The sequence below is a fragment of the Poecilia latipinna genome, unplaced genomic scaffold, assembly GCF_001443285.1.
Source record: "Poecilia latipinna isolate Pla-1442-1.1 unplaced genomic scaffold, P_latipinna-1.0 Scaffold427, whole genome shotgun sequence".
Lineage (NCBI taxonomy): Eukaryota > Metazoa > Chordata > Actinopteri > Cyprinodontiformes > Poeciliidae > Poecilia > Poecilia latipinna.
In genome coordinates, this window is record NW_015113043.1 from 214843 (window position 1) to 230417 (window position 15575).

Consider the following 15575-nt stretch of genomic DNA (forward strand, 5'->3'; position numbering starts at 1 on the left):
CTGGCGGTTGCTTTTTGCCTCTGTTTACGGGGGGCTGGGGGATGTTTTTTTTTTTTTTTTTTTTTTTGTTGTTGTTGTTGTTTTCTTTTGCCAGGAGAAAGTAGAAATTTATCGGCATATGTACTGCCAACGTTCGTTTCCGCCACTGGTGCACTTCTGTTGTCAACCCATATGACGCTAGGCGTATTCTACGTAAGAGAGCAGTGTAAAGGGCTCAACACACGGAAGGCGACGTCGCTCCATCTCCATTCGTTTCCTACGGAACTTGCGCGATGAGGCGTTCAAGGAAAAGGCGAACTTCGTGCATGTGAAATTCTGAGCTAGTCCACGCAGACTAGTAAACGAAAAAATTCATTTGACTTACTTAAACCTGCAGACACCAAGTCATGAAAATAGTTCTCATTATTTGCATTAAATGACTTAGTAAACACTGAAACTTTTTGTTCCCCTCTAAAATAAATGTGCAAACTTGCGTCACCTAGAAAAAGACACAAATTAATTAAAACCTGTGTCCTTGATGTATCTGAGGATTCTGTCTGGTATAGGATGCAAAGTATTCTCTCTGCTTTTTCTCTCAAAGCAGGATAAGAGGGAAAGGGTGACACTCTAATGGTATTTAGCCATGCTGTGTGTGTGTGTGTGTGTGTGTGTGTGTGTGTGTGTACTGTATATTAGAAGCCACAAAGAGGGAGGATTAAGAAGGTTTTCTGATGATGTCTTGTACAATGAGGGTTGATGGGTGTGAAAGGCCCATTCCGCTGTAGTAACAAGCCTAATGAATTCAGACTCTAATCGATTGTCTCAGCTCTCTGGATTAGATGCAACCTTGCTGGAAGGGAAGACGGTAGATGTGTGTGTGTGTGTGTGTGGAAGGAAGGAAAGGGGGTTGCTGGTAGTTCCTCAAACCTTCTCCTGCACACTTTAACCCCTGCGTTTTCACACCGCCGTCCAGGAGAATGAGAGGGACAGGAGGATCATCTTCAGTCTAAATGAGATTACAGCTCCTTCAGCTGCTTATCTGGGGCTAATGCCAGCCACTGTGGGGCTGCTCTGGTAGCCAGGGCCAGGGATGAGCCAGACGAGCCAAACTACGCTCTGTGTACAGGGGATCAGCATTAGGCTCCACTGTATGCCTGTGATATCCTCGTTCCTCACACCCCCATCTCTCCTCCTCTTCCTCCTCCTCACTGCAGCGCACCACCACACTCAGTAATCCCCCCTGAGACAGCAGAGAGAGAGAAAGAGAGAGAGAGAAGACATGAAGGAGCAGTGAAAGACAGAAACAAGGGAGCAAAGGGGAAGGAAAAGAGGGAGGGGTTTTGGAGCCAAACACAAGAGGGAGTGTTGTTACATTTTATAGAATTGTTTATCTGTTCTCGTGTTTTAAGGATTTGTGTGTGTGCGTGTGTGTGTGTGTGTTCCACCAGACGGGTCCATCAGCGCAGCGTCCAGTCGGCGCCCATCCCGGCCTGGGCTCCGGCTCCAGCCAGTGTGATTAGGGAGCGCCACCTAGCGGTAGCTTCTGCTCTGTGGATGCACTTTTTCCCCTTCCTGCGCAACTTACGCCTCTCCCAGACCCCGCCGGCCCAGCTGGCAGATGCTGCTGCAGGTACGCAACGCCCACTGAGAGGAAAACAAGACGGGAAAATATGGAGGGAGAGAACAAAAACAACGAGAGAGAGAGAGCATAATTTATATTAAACTTTTATATTTATTATAGAATAAGATAAAAAAAAATGTGTACAATTTTAAATGCAGAAGCAGGGCCGAAATGATTGATTGGCTTAATTGTGATTAGTTGAATATTGAAATTATTGTCAACTAATTCAGTAATCATTACCTGGAGTATACAGACTCCATTTGCTGAAAGAAAAATACACTCAGAGCAGGAATTAAACCAAAACTGTACAATGAAAATCAGATCTGTAAATATGTTCAACCCAGAAGCTTTTGATTCTCCTGGTTCAAATTCTGCAAAATAAACAAACAAAAAAATCTGCCATTAAGAATCTTTTGCCGTCCAGTTATTAATCTGTTAATCCAAAAGCCCTACACTCTGTTGATGAGCTGAGCAGAAAGGGCTGATGTTTCTGTCTCTGCATTCTTTGCTTCAAATGATCAAGCGTTCACTAAATTGTTACATCACTGCATGTTAGGCAATGAAATGTTTGTTTTTGTTTAGAAAAAAGGAAGTTAATTATTTGTTATCATGTATTAGTGTTTTAATAAAAAAAAAGGCCTAAGTGTCTAAATGAAAATTTCTTCAGAATGTGCCATTTTTTAATCTGATTAATCGTAAAAAAAAAAAAATCAATTATTAAACTAATCGTGAGTTGCAGCCCTATGTAGAAGATTGAAGTCGGCTAAAGTGAAATTCCAGGATGGTCTAACAGCAGAGTTGGATTTGAGGATCAGGGTCGCTCAGACTCGTTTGCTTTTGTTTTCAGGTTTCACCTTGCTCGCCTCTGACCTGCCCAGTTCTGCCCCTCCGGACCTGCAGCCCAACCCGGTTCAGACCATCATGCAGCTCTTCGGCTGGGACGACATGGTCCACCCGCTCCTGGTGACGCGCTACCTTCCCCATCTGCTCCAGAACAGGCGAGACTCAACCTTTCACATCCATCTGCATCACAAAAACATTTGGATCGGCGTCATATCAAGGTTCCCTAAGGTCCCAAACCTCAATAGATGAAAGGATCTCTTTTTAAGTGTTATTTATAATAGTTGTTATATTAAAAGCATCCAGTCCTCTTATGCGTAGCTGGACTCATTTGTTTGTTGTCAACACAAAAGGATTTTCATATTTCTGCATCTACTAAACAGTAAATCCTGGCTGAAGCCCTTCTGTCAGAGAATAAGAAGTGTGAGCGCCGCAGCAGCTCGCATTCAGTGTAAATTACAAATCGCATACATTCCCCCGCGTATTTTTAGCGTCAGTCTCCGCTTCTGACTGTGAACATATTGTGTTTGTTTCTCATGAAACGTACCTGCGACACCTTATATATTTATATATATATATAACTCACCTTTCAGTGAGCTGGTGTCGTCGCTAAGCGACGCGGCCCCGGGTTCGGCTCAGGGCCTCTCAGTGAGGACCTGGATCCGATGCGTCCTACAGCAACACCTTCACAAGAACCTGGACGGGACGGAAAGCAAAACGGGTAATTGGGTCTAGAATTCCATCAAATCACACATTACCTTTTTGTTTTTCTACATATGTTGCATCAATCCTCACGATTTCAAAACTCTAGCATGTTGTCTCTGTGTTTTTCCTTTTTAGTAGGGGTGCATCAATTGTAGTTTTCTGACCAATCACAGATCTTAGAAAAGCCTGACCAGCTGATTTTGATTTTGTCCGATATTAATTTTGTTATCTAAAAAGTAGCTAAATATAGGGACAAATGTTCTAATTTGGGAACAGTGGGGTGACTACTGTGAACCTGGCATGTGCATGTGTATTTAAGTTAGCCTTAAATATGTTAATCACAGGTCTTAAATTTTGTGGTGACAGGACTATTTTGCATTGTATATTCTATATAGTTTATTTTCTTCTAGGACTTTTCTGTCAGGCAAAAGTTTGAGTCACACGCAGACGTCTCGGTTGGTGTTATGTGACTCGAGGCAGTTGAAGCTACCGCTAACCAGATGCTACCCTTGCTAGCTAGAATTTTTTTGCGTCCATCATGGGCAAGTGGTTGGATGAGATTAATTTCCAGTGCTGGCTCAATTCAGTTAGCAACCCATATGATGAGAGGTGCATTCTGGGTGGAAGAGTCTTGCTTGGGCTGTAGGGAAGATCCACAAACAGATCTCAGAAGTTTCACTGTTTTTATGTAGTTTGATTGTAATAAAGCAGATTCCCCCACACACCCTTCATATTCATCGTTTGTTTTTGGTCCTAAATTCCATTCAAAGTGACATTAAATAGGTCTTGAAAAGTCTTTAGTTAGTTTTTCAGACCTTTTCAGAGGTAGAGAAGATCTCTAGATAAGATCATTTTCAATCTCCCGAAATGAAGGAAATCAGGGTCAATGTATCGGCACATCCCTGCTTTTTAGATATTCCTCCAAACTTCTCCTTTATCAAATATTGCACTTTCTGAATATTTCCTGTTTCTGCCCCAGCCCGGGCAGTTGGGGAGCAGCTGTGCGAACTGACCCGGCTCGTCTTGCGACTGCCGGAGGTGGACGGCATTCTGCAAAGAGCCGGACTTCCTTCCCCGGCTGCCAGGCCCGAGCCGACCGCAGCCCTGGAGACGTTTGTCAAGGTAACACTTACTTCAGCCTGTCGCAATAAATCAATAAATCAGTTAATCGCAATTAAAATGTGCTAATTTCCAGCCCGCTGATTATTTTTGACTGACTTTTGAAGGGCAATTTTGTTTACAAAAACCTCATAATCCATTTTATTCATGGTTTCAGTTTGTCCGGTTTCTATTTCTGTTTTATTTAGTGTTTGTTTTGGATATATAAAATCTATACCAGTTCCAGCATGGAGTGCTTTGTACAAATGTGTTTTGGTCTTTTGAGAGAGTGAACTTGCATTATTAAGTTATTAGTTGAAAATGATCTTTTTACAAGAATATAACAATTTATCGTCCTACAAAATTTATTATCGCGATACGGCTGGTAACTGTTTCTCACTGGTGACAGATGCATTTGCAGTATTTATGATAATATATGATTTGGTAAGGACTATTCTTTCTGTACTGCTGACTTTTGACTCCAAAATGTCTTGTTTTAGTTTGTGTTTTCCCCCCATGTTGTTGTGTAATACGTTGTAAAATGCATTCTGTTTGTGACTTGGTCATGCCAGGTCTGCAGCAGCCTGTCTTTACGAGCCGAACGTGTTCTCTCCTTATGTGTTTTACGGTGTCAGGCGGTAGGCAGTGTTTACAGCGGGTTGCAGCTGCTGTCGGAGCGGTCGGCCATGGTGACCAGAGCCCTGGACTACATCGGTGACGTCCTGAAACACGTGAAGCCGTACGTAGTCAGCAAGAACCAGGAGGGGATGCAGCTGGCGTACTGGGCTGTGGGTACGTAGAGAATCAGCATGTAAACACAGCACAGAGTACAGAACTATTCTCTTTTTTTTATTATTGTTGCTAGAGTTGGGTTGATGTGTTGCTGTGTCTCCAGGCTGCATAGTGAAGCATTGGAGCCCCCTGCTGGCCACATTTAAAGCCCAGCAGCTGCTGTTCCGGATCGTGGACGGGCTGCTGCTGCCGCCCAAGCTCCCGCAGCAGGACAGAGCTCTGAGGGACAGCTTACCGCTTTACCTGCAGGTCAGGACGGAGATCTGCTGGACGCAAACCAGACAAAACCATCAGTTGCCACTTTGTCCTGAGGATTTAACTCTAATAACAAATCCTCTCCCAGGGTCTGTCGGTGGCGTCAGGCGTGTCTCAGTCCCAGGGTGCCGGCCTCAAGCAGCAGCTTCGCTCTGTAACCCGTAGATACTTGGATCACTTCCTCCCCGCCTCGCCCTCTCTGGGCGTGGTTGCCAACCACCCGGTGCTGCTCGGTGCCTGTGAGGCCGCGCCGACCGCCAGGGGAGCGGCGCTGAGGAGGACCGTCCTGGAGGTGCTTTGGTAGGCCTCTGCAGCCGAGGATTGGGGAACCTTTGACTATAAAACTCCAACAGACCAATCACGTTTTGTTGCTTTTCGCAGCGAGAATTTCTTGCAGTTTAAAAGCCACACCCCCCCGCCTCGCCTCGCGTCCGTCCTGATGTTCCTGTTGGAGCTGCTGAGGCGAAACGCCGACATGGACGCCTCCGTCCTGACGCTGCCTCTTCCCGCTCTGCTGCAATGTTTGATGCTGGTCAATGAGCCGACGGGTAAGACAAACAGCCGCAGCCAAGAGAGGAGATGTTTTTAATACGTGGCACTAAGGATGCACGATATGAAAATATGGGTTGTTGTCAATACCTGATATTAATGTTGATGCTATGCTATGACGCACTTTTCAGATTTTCATTCTGTTTCACCATTGTGCACAACTTTGTGTTTGTTAGAGAAAAACACGCATGCAAAAAAAAATTAAAGCTTGTGGGTGTAAATTGATGAAAAGTAAAAAAAAAAAAAACTGAACTGATATTAATGTCACTGTCAGGCTTCAGTTCATTTTACACATATGCAAACATAAAATTAAGTGTGTGTGTATGTGTGTGTTATTGTTTGCCCAGTGAGGAAGATAATCACGGATGTGCTGCAGCTCGTGGTGGAGCGATGCGTCGCTGCGTCTACAGAGACGCCATGCGAGCCAATGGTCGCCGCCTTACGGTAACTTTACTAAATATCATCAGCGTTGCGTCATTTCCCTGCATTACTACATATTATTAATTAACAGCAGTTAATTAAAACGCTGGGAAATTTTGAATCGCTTGAATGTGAACATGAGCGATTTGCCCTGAAACTGGGAACTTCCTCTCGATGCGATCCCGACGCGCTCAGGTCGTTCGTGGAGGAGAACGTGGGCGTCTACGACAGGCAGGTGTACGTCGTCCTGGAGACGGTCGCCGTCTTGGATCCCGCTGCGGTTCGAGCTCTCATCCCCGGCCTGACTCTCAGTCTGAGGAGCACCGAACACAAACGGGGCCTGGGCAAGAACATCGGCCTGAGGTGAGCTCTATGAATCACAGAGGAAGTCAAGTAGGCACATTTTTCACAGCTATTAAGCTATTTATAAGCTGTCTATACAGGAAGTCAGGGATTTTTTTAAATATATAATATTATTGTTATTGTGATGTGACACATCTTTCTGTGTTGCAGGAGTGCATACATGAAGCTGCTGTCCCTGCTTGGACAAAGTGGGCAGGAGGAAATCAGCAGTTTGGAGAGAGACTCAGAGTTTTTCCTCTAACAAACCTTTTCATCTGGGAGAAATCGAACTTTCTTAAGTGTGTTTGTAGTTAACTGGACAATCCATCACGTCACTGAAATAACAAGAACATTTTAAGAGGCATAATAGGTGGAACCTGAACATTTTCAGAAGTGTACATAATGCACACATTGTAAAAAAAAAAAAGAAAAAGAAGAAAGGTCTAGCTTTCCATTCTGACATTTCCTACATTTAAAGAGAAATCCTCACCTCTGATATCTGAGTAGCAAAGAATGTGAACCATCAGGATCCGTCTCTGGCCTAATTCGCAGATATCATGACAATCGTGGGCGAGCTCCAAGTAGTTCTGGACTTCGGAAAAAAAAAAAGAAAAGAAAAGCGGAGAGGGAGAGAATGGAGGGAACTGTTTGTTCCGATCCTCTCATTCTTGCCTTCTCTAAGTTGCAGCAATCTCTTGCAATCTGGATTTGGCTCGCTCCTAATCACGTGAAGTCTCACTCTTGTCATCCACAATCACCCAAGTCCCATTTTCTGTCATTGCTAGTCATTTTTCTGCCTCATCTCGACTGCGGAACGTCTCACCCGGTGGGGGTGGGTGCTGCAAGCTTTGTCCTGCGATGGCAGCAGTATGAGAGGAAAGCACATGGAATGTGAGAATGTTTTAATATCTGCATAAAATTATCTGTAACTCCATAAAGAATCGCCAACAACCAAGCTTTGGTGTCCTTTAAGTAGCATCTTTATTCTGCGGTTTCTTCCGTATATTCTTGCAGACGTGTTGCTTCGGATACATGAGGGATGTGCAAGCACTTTTTTTTCCCTCTCTCTTTCTCTTTTAGTAAAAGCAAATGTTTGACAATGCAGAATAATAAGTATTACATGATTGAATGTCCAGACATTCATTTAAAAACACAAACAGTCTTCGGGTCCTGAGCGTAAAATAAAAGCCTCAATAGCTCACACACACCAGCTGCGTTTCCATTGACCGTATAGTTGTGCAAATTGGAATGACTGAATGTTAATAATTAAATTATATGAATGAAAACAACCCAATTTCGGAAAAAAACCCCACAAACCTGGGCAGGTTTTAGGTTAAGTTTTTGCGCTAAGATGAAGTGATTTTTCAGCAGCACCAAAATTAGTTCATTTCACAAAACTGCGACGGAATGCTTTTTTTTTTTTTTTTCCCCCACACAACACGAACCACATGATCAACGGTCGGCTGTTACTACTGGTGGAAAAACAAGGAAGAAGACAACAGGAAGTGGTAGGAGAATGTTTCTGAATGACTTATGTGAACAAACTTATTCACGTGTGATTTTAATTGCATTTCCCATTTAATGTTAATGCAACAATTGCGAAAATGTTTTTTGTTTTGCTTTTGTTTTTTTTCAACAAAAGTTTTGCGCACACTTTTAATGGAAACGCAGCTACATTCTGTATGTTGAATCTGTTGTCAAATTCACATCATTTAGGGGATTAAAAAAAAAATTCAAGCGTTGCCTCTGCAACATGTTCATCTGGGTCCGCCTAGGAAACTTGCAACGGGAATCGATGGACATTGTTGACTTTTTTTAGTGTTTTTTTTCGCTGGGTAGGAAACAAACTTACAGCCCTATTATTGGTTCCAGCAACTTTCCGTTTCCTGTGGCTAGTCGGACCGCTCAACTATATTTACCCCGTCCATCTCAACAGAGGTGACGGACCTTCCACTGAGTCTGAATGATGTCCCGGTCTTAATGCAGGAGGAACAGCTTTAAGAAGCGGCGCGGCTTCCCGTCTTACACCCACGCTAGAGCAGCCTGTTCTCTTTACTGGCTGTTTTTCCTCATTCTGGTTTGCAAGCGCCGATTGATCCATCGGCTGGTTCTCAGACGTTTCCCAAGTCAGTGAGCTACACAGCACCTATCCTGTGATGGGGCACTTGTAGCGTCTGGAGGTTGGGGCAGGTGAAATAAGGAGCTGGGAGGAAACAGGTTGCAATCCCATTTGAGGCGAAAGGCAGTGTCGGTCCGTAGAAAACCTCCTCCTTCCCCTCCATGCTCAGGTCCAGCACCTGAAACAGGAAATTCATTCTGTAGTACCAAAGCTTGTTGCAATAAGCAATAAATCAGTTAATCACATGATAAATTAAAACAACCTCAATAATTTCCATTTGCATGATTGATTGTTTTTCTCTTTTTTTTTCCTATTAAAAGCTGCATGACAAAAGTCTTCAGTTTGGTGCTTTGGTCTCAACTAGCCCTTTTTTTAAAGGACAGTTTTGTTTTGTTTCTGTTTTATTTATTTTTGTTCATTTAAAATGTTTTCCAGTGTTAAATGTTCATTAGAATGTGTTCTTACATTATTATGTCATTAACTTTATATAACCTGAAAATGGTTTCAAAACAATAATGTTATAATTTATTGCAATAACTTCTGGTGCGATTTATCAGAAAATGCAAAATTTGTTATGACAGCCTAGCAGTACGGGGATCCTTTAATATGGCTTATTGCCATGGCAGCAGTCAGTGTAATGAGGAGTTACTGTAGCTTGAGAAAGTATTTATATTTCCTTCAAGTTTTTCATAATCAACACAAACTTTTAAGGTGCTTTGTTGGGGTTTAATGACAGAAATGTACATAAGTCTGTTGCAATTAATTGCATGATCAATTAAAATCAGCTAGATAATTTCCATCCTGATGATTATTTTCAAGGGAAATTTTCTTTACAGAGCTGTCATAAAGCATTTTATTTATGGTTTTATTTTTCATTTTTGTTTTGGAGATTTTAAATATCTTCCAGTTCAAGTGTCCAGTGTTTGTTTCCTTTTAAACAAAATTAGAGTTTATTGATCTTTGAGAATGCAAGCTAGCATTACTATAGCATTACAAATATGGTCTCAGAAAACAATATTATAATTAATCACAAAATCAACGCTACAATTTATCGTCGTACTTGAAGCGTTTCCGGTTTGCTTCAGTGAAGAGAAACAAACAAAAAGTGGCCACTAGAGCTGACTGCAGATTTATTATTATAACTGTTGATCTTGAGTGAAAGTTTTTAATTTAGCAGCTTTCCTAGATGTGTGTTGTTTCATCCAGTTATGTTTCTGGCCTGTGGTAGAAAAATAAATATTAGAAATCAGTGTGAATGGTTCAGTCAGTGAGGCTTTCAGTTCAAACTTCAAACAGGTAAACATTTCCACTAAAAGATAAATGTTATGAGATGTTTTGCGTTTTTTAAAAATGAAATGGTGTTTTGTCATATAGTAACTAACTTCATTTTTGTATTTACTCTGCTCTAGTTTCTTTGCAGACATTTCAGCTTCCGACTCACAGCGGTCGACACTTTGGTCCAGATTATTGATGGAGTTTATATGGATTAGTAGCAAGTCCTGCAAGATATAAAAGTGGAGAGCAGCTCTTCTCACCAGCGCTCTAACTGCTGTTAGGACAGCTTAAAAATGCACAGCTTAAATTTAGACTCGGATAAAAAAAATAACCTCTCTCCGTGTTGCAGCCAGTTATTGAATGCAGCACGTAGACAATCAGTCAGATTGTGCATTTAATGAGCCACATGTTTCTAAAAGTAAACACTGCGGCTGAAATCACGTTCAGCAGTCACAGCTCTCACCTGGATGCATGCCAAAGGCTCGTTGGTCCAAATGGAGTACCCTCCTACCACATAAATCCTGTCATCATGGACGGCCACTCCAGACTCGTTTTGACCTGAGGATGACAGACATGAAGGTTCTCATGATTGCTACATTTTCCCCTCAGAGCAAAAAGAGGAGAGGAAAGTTTAACTCGGAGTGAGATTTGGTTCTATTTCCTGACCTGAATTTTTTTTTTTTTTTTTTTTTTTTGAGAGACGCTAGAAGGAACAGATTACTGCAACAAACCGTTTCTGTTTGCGCACAAACAACCGCCGCTCGTGCGGTTCGATAGCCTGTTTATTGTCCGCTCTGTAATTATCTCTACGTGGACACGGCCTCCCCGCCCACTGCGACGGCGCCCTCGCCCACCTGTGAGGAGGCTGAAGGAGCAGCGGGTCCACTGGTCCAGGTCCATGCTGTAGGAGTCGATGTGACGCACCAGGATGCGGTCGTTGTTGTAATCCAGGTCGTTGCCGCCGAGCACGTAGAGCTGCCTCCTCACGGCCGCCATGACGTGGTACACGCGCCGCTGCAGCATGGGACTGCGGGCCAGCCACTGATCCTGACGGGTGGCGAACAGAGGGAGAAAGGTGGGAGAGGGAACGAGGACGAATGAGGGGATTAATATTTAAGCATATCCATGCATGGGTAATTGATGTATGCTCAGTGCTAGATAAATAACGTGACACTGGAGCTCTGCTTTGTACTAATGACTTCCCTCCCTATTTCTAATCATATGTTTCATCCACTCCATTTTACACCAAGGATCCCTGCTCATCTCACTAAGTGTGGGGAAGCTTATTTTGTGCCAGTGCGTCGGTGTGTGTGTGCGTACTTGATTGAGGGAGAGAATGAGAGTGAGTGTGTGTGTGTGTGTGTCTGCTGGGAGCTGACGGGTGGCCATCTGTTGAGGGTAGAGTGGGTGGGGGGTTGCTGTTGCTCTGGCAGGTGAATGTAGATTCGTGGTGAATACAAATGAGACTCTCTCCCTTTTTCTACCTCTCGCTTCTTCATTCCCTCGCTTGGAAGTGGAAACGCAGACCCATATGGATGTGCACCTTTTCGCGGATACACACTGCATGCCTCTGTGCTACACACACACACACACACACACACACACACAGTCCAGGCTTCTTCAAAGCTGCACAGACAGAAACGCTGCTCTTTACAGCCCAACGTGTTGAGCTGTTTGAGTTAGTTTTGAAAAGTGGACAAGAGAATGGGAGTTTGGATATATTTTGTGGGGTTTTTGTTTAGGTCTATAAATACTAGCCCATCAAACAAATCGTCAGGTTTGATGATGGAAGCAGTAGATCTATTCACAGCTGGATCATGTTGAGTTATACTCGGTCTCCGATCTTGTAGGAAATGTCAGTTTGAACGTCTGAATCTTGCATGTCCATANTTCAACAAAAGTTTTGCGCACACTTTTAATGGAAACGCAGCTACATTCTGTATGTTGAATCTGTTGTCAAATTCACATCATTTAGGGGATTAAAAAAAAAATTCAAGCGTTGCCTCTGCAACATGTTCATCTGGGTCCGCCTAGGAAACTTGCAACGGGAATCGATGGACATTGTTGACTTTTTTTAGTGTTTTTTTTCGCTGGGTAGGAAACAAACTTACAGCCCTATTATTGGTTCCAGCAACTTTCCGTTTCCTGTGGCTAGTCGGACCGCTCAACTATATTTACCCCGTCCATCTCAACAGAGGTGACGGACCTTCCACTGAGTCTGAATGATGTCCCGGTCTTAATGCAGGAGGAACAGCTTTAAGAAGCGGCGCGGCTTCCCGTCTTACACCCACGCTAGAGCAGCCTGTTCTCTTTACTGGCTGTTTTTCCTCATTCTGGTTTGCAAGCGCCGATTGATCCATCGGCTGGTTCTCAGACGTTTCCCAAGTCAGTGAGCTACACAGCACCTATCCTGTGATGGGGCACTTGTAGCGTCTGGAGGTTGGGGCAGGTGAAATAAGGAGCTGGGAGGAAACAGGTTGCAATCCCATTTGAGGCGAAAGGCAGTGTCGGTCCGTAGAAAACCTCCTCCTTCCCCTCCATGCTCAGGTCCAGCACCTGAAACAGGAAATTCATTCTGTAGTACCAAAGCTTGTTGCAATAAGCAATAAATCAGTTAATCACATGATAAATTAAAACAACCTCAATAATTTCCATTTGCATGATTGATTGTTTTTCTCTTTTTTTTTCCTATTAAAAGCTGCATGACAAAAGTCTTCAGTTTGGTGCTTTGGTCTCAACTAGCCCTTTTTTTAAAGGACAGTTTTGTTTTGTTTCTGTTTTATTTATTTTTGTTCATTTAAAATGTTTTCCAGTGTTAAATGTTCATTAGAATGTGTTCTTACATTATTATGTCATTAACTTTATATAACCTGAAAATGGTTTCAAAACAATAATGTTATAATTTATTGCAATAACTTCTGGTGCGATTTATCAGAAAATGCAAAATTTGTTATGACAGCCTAGCAGTACGGGGATCCTTTAATATGGCTTATTGCCATGGCAGCAGTCAGTGTAATGAGGAGTTACTGTAGCTTGAGAAAGTATTTATATTTCCTTCAAGTTTTTCATAATCAACACAAACTTTTAAGGTGCTTTGTTGGGGTTTAATGACAGAAATGTACATAAGTCTGTTGCAATTAATTGCATGATCAATTAAAATCAGCTAGATAATTTCCATCCTGATGATTATTTTCAAGGGAAATTTTCTTTACAGAGCTGTCATAAAGCATTTTATTTATGGTTTTATTTTTCATTTTTGTTTTGGAGATTTTAAATATCTTCCAGTTCAAGTGTCCAGTGTTTGTTTCCTTTTAAACAAAATTAGAGTTTATTGATCTTTGAGAATGCAAGCTAGCATTACTATAGCATTACAAATATGGTCTCAGAAAACAATATTATAATTAATCACAAAATCAACGCTACAATTTATCGTCGTACTTGAAGCGTTTCCGGTTTGCTTCAGTGAAGAGAAACAAACAAAAAGTGGCCACTAGAGCTGACTGCAGATTTATTATTATAACTGTTGATCTTGAGTGAAAGTTTTTAATTTAGCAGCTTTCCTAGATGTGTGTTGTTTCATCCAGTTATGTTTCTGGCCTGTGGTAGAAAAATAAATATTAGAAATCAGTGTGAATGGTTCAGTCAGTGAGGCTTTCAGTTCAAACTTCAAACAGGTAAACATTTCCACTAAAAGATAAATGTTATGAGATGTTTTGCGTTTTTTAAAAATGAAATGGTGTTTTGTCATATAGTAACTAACTTCATTTTTGTATTTACTCTGCTCTAGTTTCTTTGCAGACATTTCAGCTTCCGACTCACAGCGGTCGACACTTTGGTCCAGATTATTGATGGAGTTTATATGGATTAGTAGCAAGTCCTGCAAGATATAAAAGTGGAGAGCAGCTCTTCTCACCAGCGCTCTAACTGCTGTTAGGACAGCTTAAAAATGCACAGCTTAAATTTAGACTCGGATAAAAAAAATAACCTCTCTCCGTGTTGCAGCCAGTTATTGAATGCAGCACGTAGACAATCAGTCAGATTGTGCATTTAATGAGCCACATGTTTCTAAAAGTAAACACTGCGGCTGAAATCACGTTCAGCAGTCACAGCTCTCACCTGGATGCATGCCAAAGGCTCGTTGGTCCAAATGGAGTACCCTCCTACCACATAAATCCTGTCATCATGGACGGCCACTCCAGACTCGTTTTGACCTGAGGATGACAGACATGAAGGTTCTCATGATTGCTACATTTTCCCCTCAGAGCAAAAAGAGGAGAGGAAAGTTTAACTCGGAGTGAGATTTGGTTCTATTTCCTGACCTGAATTTTTTTTTTTTTTTTTTTTTTTTGAGAGACGCTAGAAGGAACAGATTACTGCAACAAACCGTTTCTGTTTGCGCACAAACAACCGCCGCTCGTGCGGTTCGATAGCCTGTTTATTGTCCGCTCTGTAATTATCTCTACGTGGACACGGCCTCCCCGCCCACTGCGACGGCGCCCTCGCCCACCTGTGAGGAGGCTGAAGGAGCAGCGGGTCCACTGGTCCAGGTCCATGCTGTAGGAGTCGATGTGACGCACCAGGATGCGGTCGTTGTTGTAATCCAGGTCGTTGCCGCCGAGCACGTAGAGCTGCCTCCTCACGGCCGCCATGACGTGGTACACGCGCCGCTGCAGCATGGGACTGCGGGCCAGCCACTGATCCTGACGGGTGGCGAACAGAGGGAGAAAGGTGGGAGAGGGAACGAGGACGAATGAGGGGATTAATATTTAAGCATATCCATGCATGGGTAATTGATGTATGCTCAGTGCTAGATAAATAACGTGACACTGGAGCTCTGCTTTGTACTAATGACTTCCCTCCCTATTTCTAATCATATGTTTCATCCACTCCATTTTACACCAAGGATCCCTGCTCATCTCACTAAGTGTGGGGAAGCTTATTTTGTGCCAGTGCGTCGGTGTGTGTGTGCGTACTTGATTGAGGGAGAGAATGAGAGTGAGTGTGTGTGTGTGTGTGTCTGCTGGGAGCTGACGGGTGGCCATCTGTTGAGGGTAGAGTGGGTGGGGGGTTGCTGTTGCTCTGGCAGGTGAATGTAGATTCGTGGTGAATACAAATGAGACTCTCTCCCTTTTTCTACCTCTCGCTTCTTCATTCCCTCGCTTGGAAGTGGAAACGCAGACCCATATGGATGTGCACCTTTTCGCGGATACACACTGCATGCCTCTGTGCTACACACACACACACACACACACACACACACAGTCCAGGCTTCTTCAAAGCTGCACAGACAGAAACGCTGCTCTTTACAGCCCAACGTGTTGAGCTGTTTGAGTTAGTTTTGAAAAGTGGACAAGAGAATGGGAGTTTGGATATATTTTGTGGGGTTTTTGTTTAGGTCTATAAATACTAGCCCATCAAACAAATCGTCAGGTTTGATGATGGAAGCAGTAGATCTATTCACAGCTGGATCATGTTGAGTTATACTCGGTCTCCGATCTTGTAGGAAATGTCAGTTTGAACGTCTGAATCTTGCATGTCCATAAACTCTTTTCGTAGCACAGTCAAGTAACTATGTTGCCT

General features: G+C 43.0%; 3 protein-coding genes across 4 annotated transcripts in view; 1 reads left to right on the forward strand and 2 right to left on the reverse strand.

The window, feature by feature from the left end:
* The window catches only part of mms22l (MMS22-like, DNA repair protein), a 22400-nt gene extending 14844 nt beyond the window's left edge, over positions 1–7556 (forward strand). For both annotated transcript variants that reach the window (XM_015038045.1, XM_015038046.1), the window contains 11 exons: positions 1428–1609; positions 2448–2598; positions 3034–3161; positions 4125–4267; positions 4879–5035; positions 5139–5284; positions 5379–5590; positions 5672–5838; positions 6187–6283; positions 6455–6622; positions 6773–7556. In XM_015038045.1, coding sequence (XP_014893531.1) covers positions 1428–1609; positions 2448–2598; positions 3034–3161; positions 4125–4267; positions 4879–5035; positions 5139–5284; positions 5379–5590; positions 5672–5838; positions 6187–6283; positions 6455–6622; positions 6773–6863 — 1642 coding nt within the window. In that variant the 3' untranslated portion in view covers positions 6864–7556. The remainder of the gene's footprint in view (positions 1–1427; positions 1610–2447; positions 2599–3033; positions 3162–4124; positions 4268–4878; positions 5036–5138; positions 5285–5378; positions 5591–5671; positions 5839–6186; positions 6284–6454; positions 6623–6772) is intronic.
* Positions 7557–8032: 476 nt separating this feature from the next.
* LOC106950886 (kelch-like protein 32) lies at positions 8033–11870 on the reverse strand. The gene is made up of 3 exons (XM_015038047.1): positions 10850–11870; positions 10459–10553; positions 8033–8898 (listed from the first exon to the last, which is right to left on the reverse strand). The coding sequence occupies exons 1-3, from the start codon at positions 11016–11018 to the stop codon at positions 8737–8739; spliced, it is 426 nt and encodes a 141-aa protein (XP_014893533.1). The 5' UTR covers positions 11019–11870; the 3' UTR covers positions 8033–8736.
* Positions 11871–11885: 15 nt separating this feature from the next.
* The window catches only part of LOC106950887 (kelch-like protein 32), a 31491-nt gene continuing 27801 nt past the window's right edge, over positions 11886–15575 (reverse strand). Inside the window, exons 9-11 of the mRNA XM_015038048.1 lie at positions 14503–14695; positions 14112–14206; positions 11886–12551 (exon numbers count right to left, since the gene is read on the reverse strand). Coding sequence (XP_014893534.1) covers positions 12390–12551; positions 14112–14206; positions 14503–14695 — 450 coding nt within the window. The 3' untranslated portion in view covers positions 11886–12389. The remainder of the gene's footprint in view (positions 12552–14111; positions 14207–14502; positions 14696–15575) is intronic.

Excerpts from the sequence above, each read along its gene's own strand:
- LOC106950886 (XM_015038047.1), bottom strand. The coding sequence starts at position 11,018 with ATGCTGCAGCGGCGCGTGTACCACGTCATGGCGGCCGTGAGGAGGCAG. Across the intron at positions 10,554-10,849 it reads CTCCTTCAGCCTCCTCACAG|GTCAAAACGAGTCTGGAGTG; the intron begins GTGGGCGAGGGC and ends TGTCATCCTCAG. Across the intron at positions 8,899-10,458 it reads AGCCTTTGGCATGCATCCAG|GTGCTGGACCTGAGCATGGA; the intron begins GTGAGAGCTGTG and ends TTCCTGTTTCAG.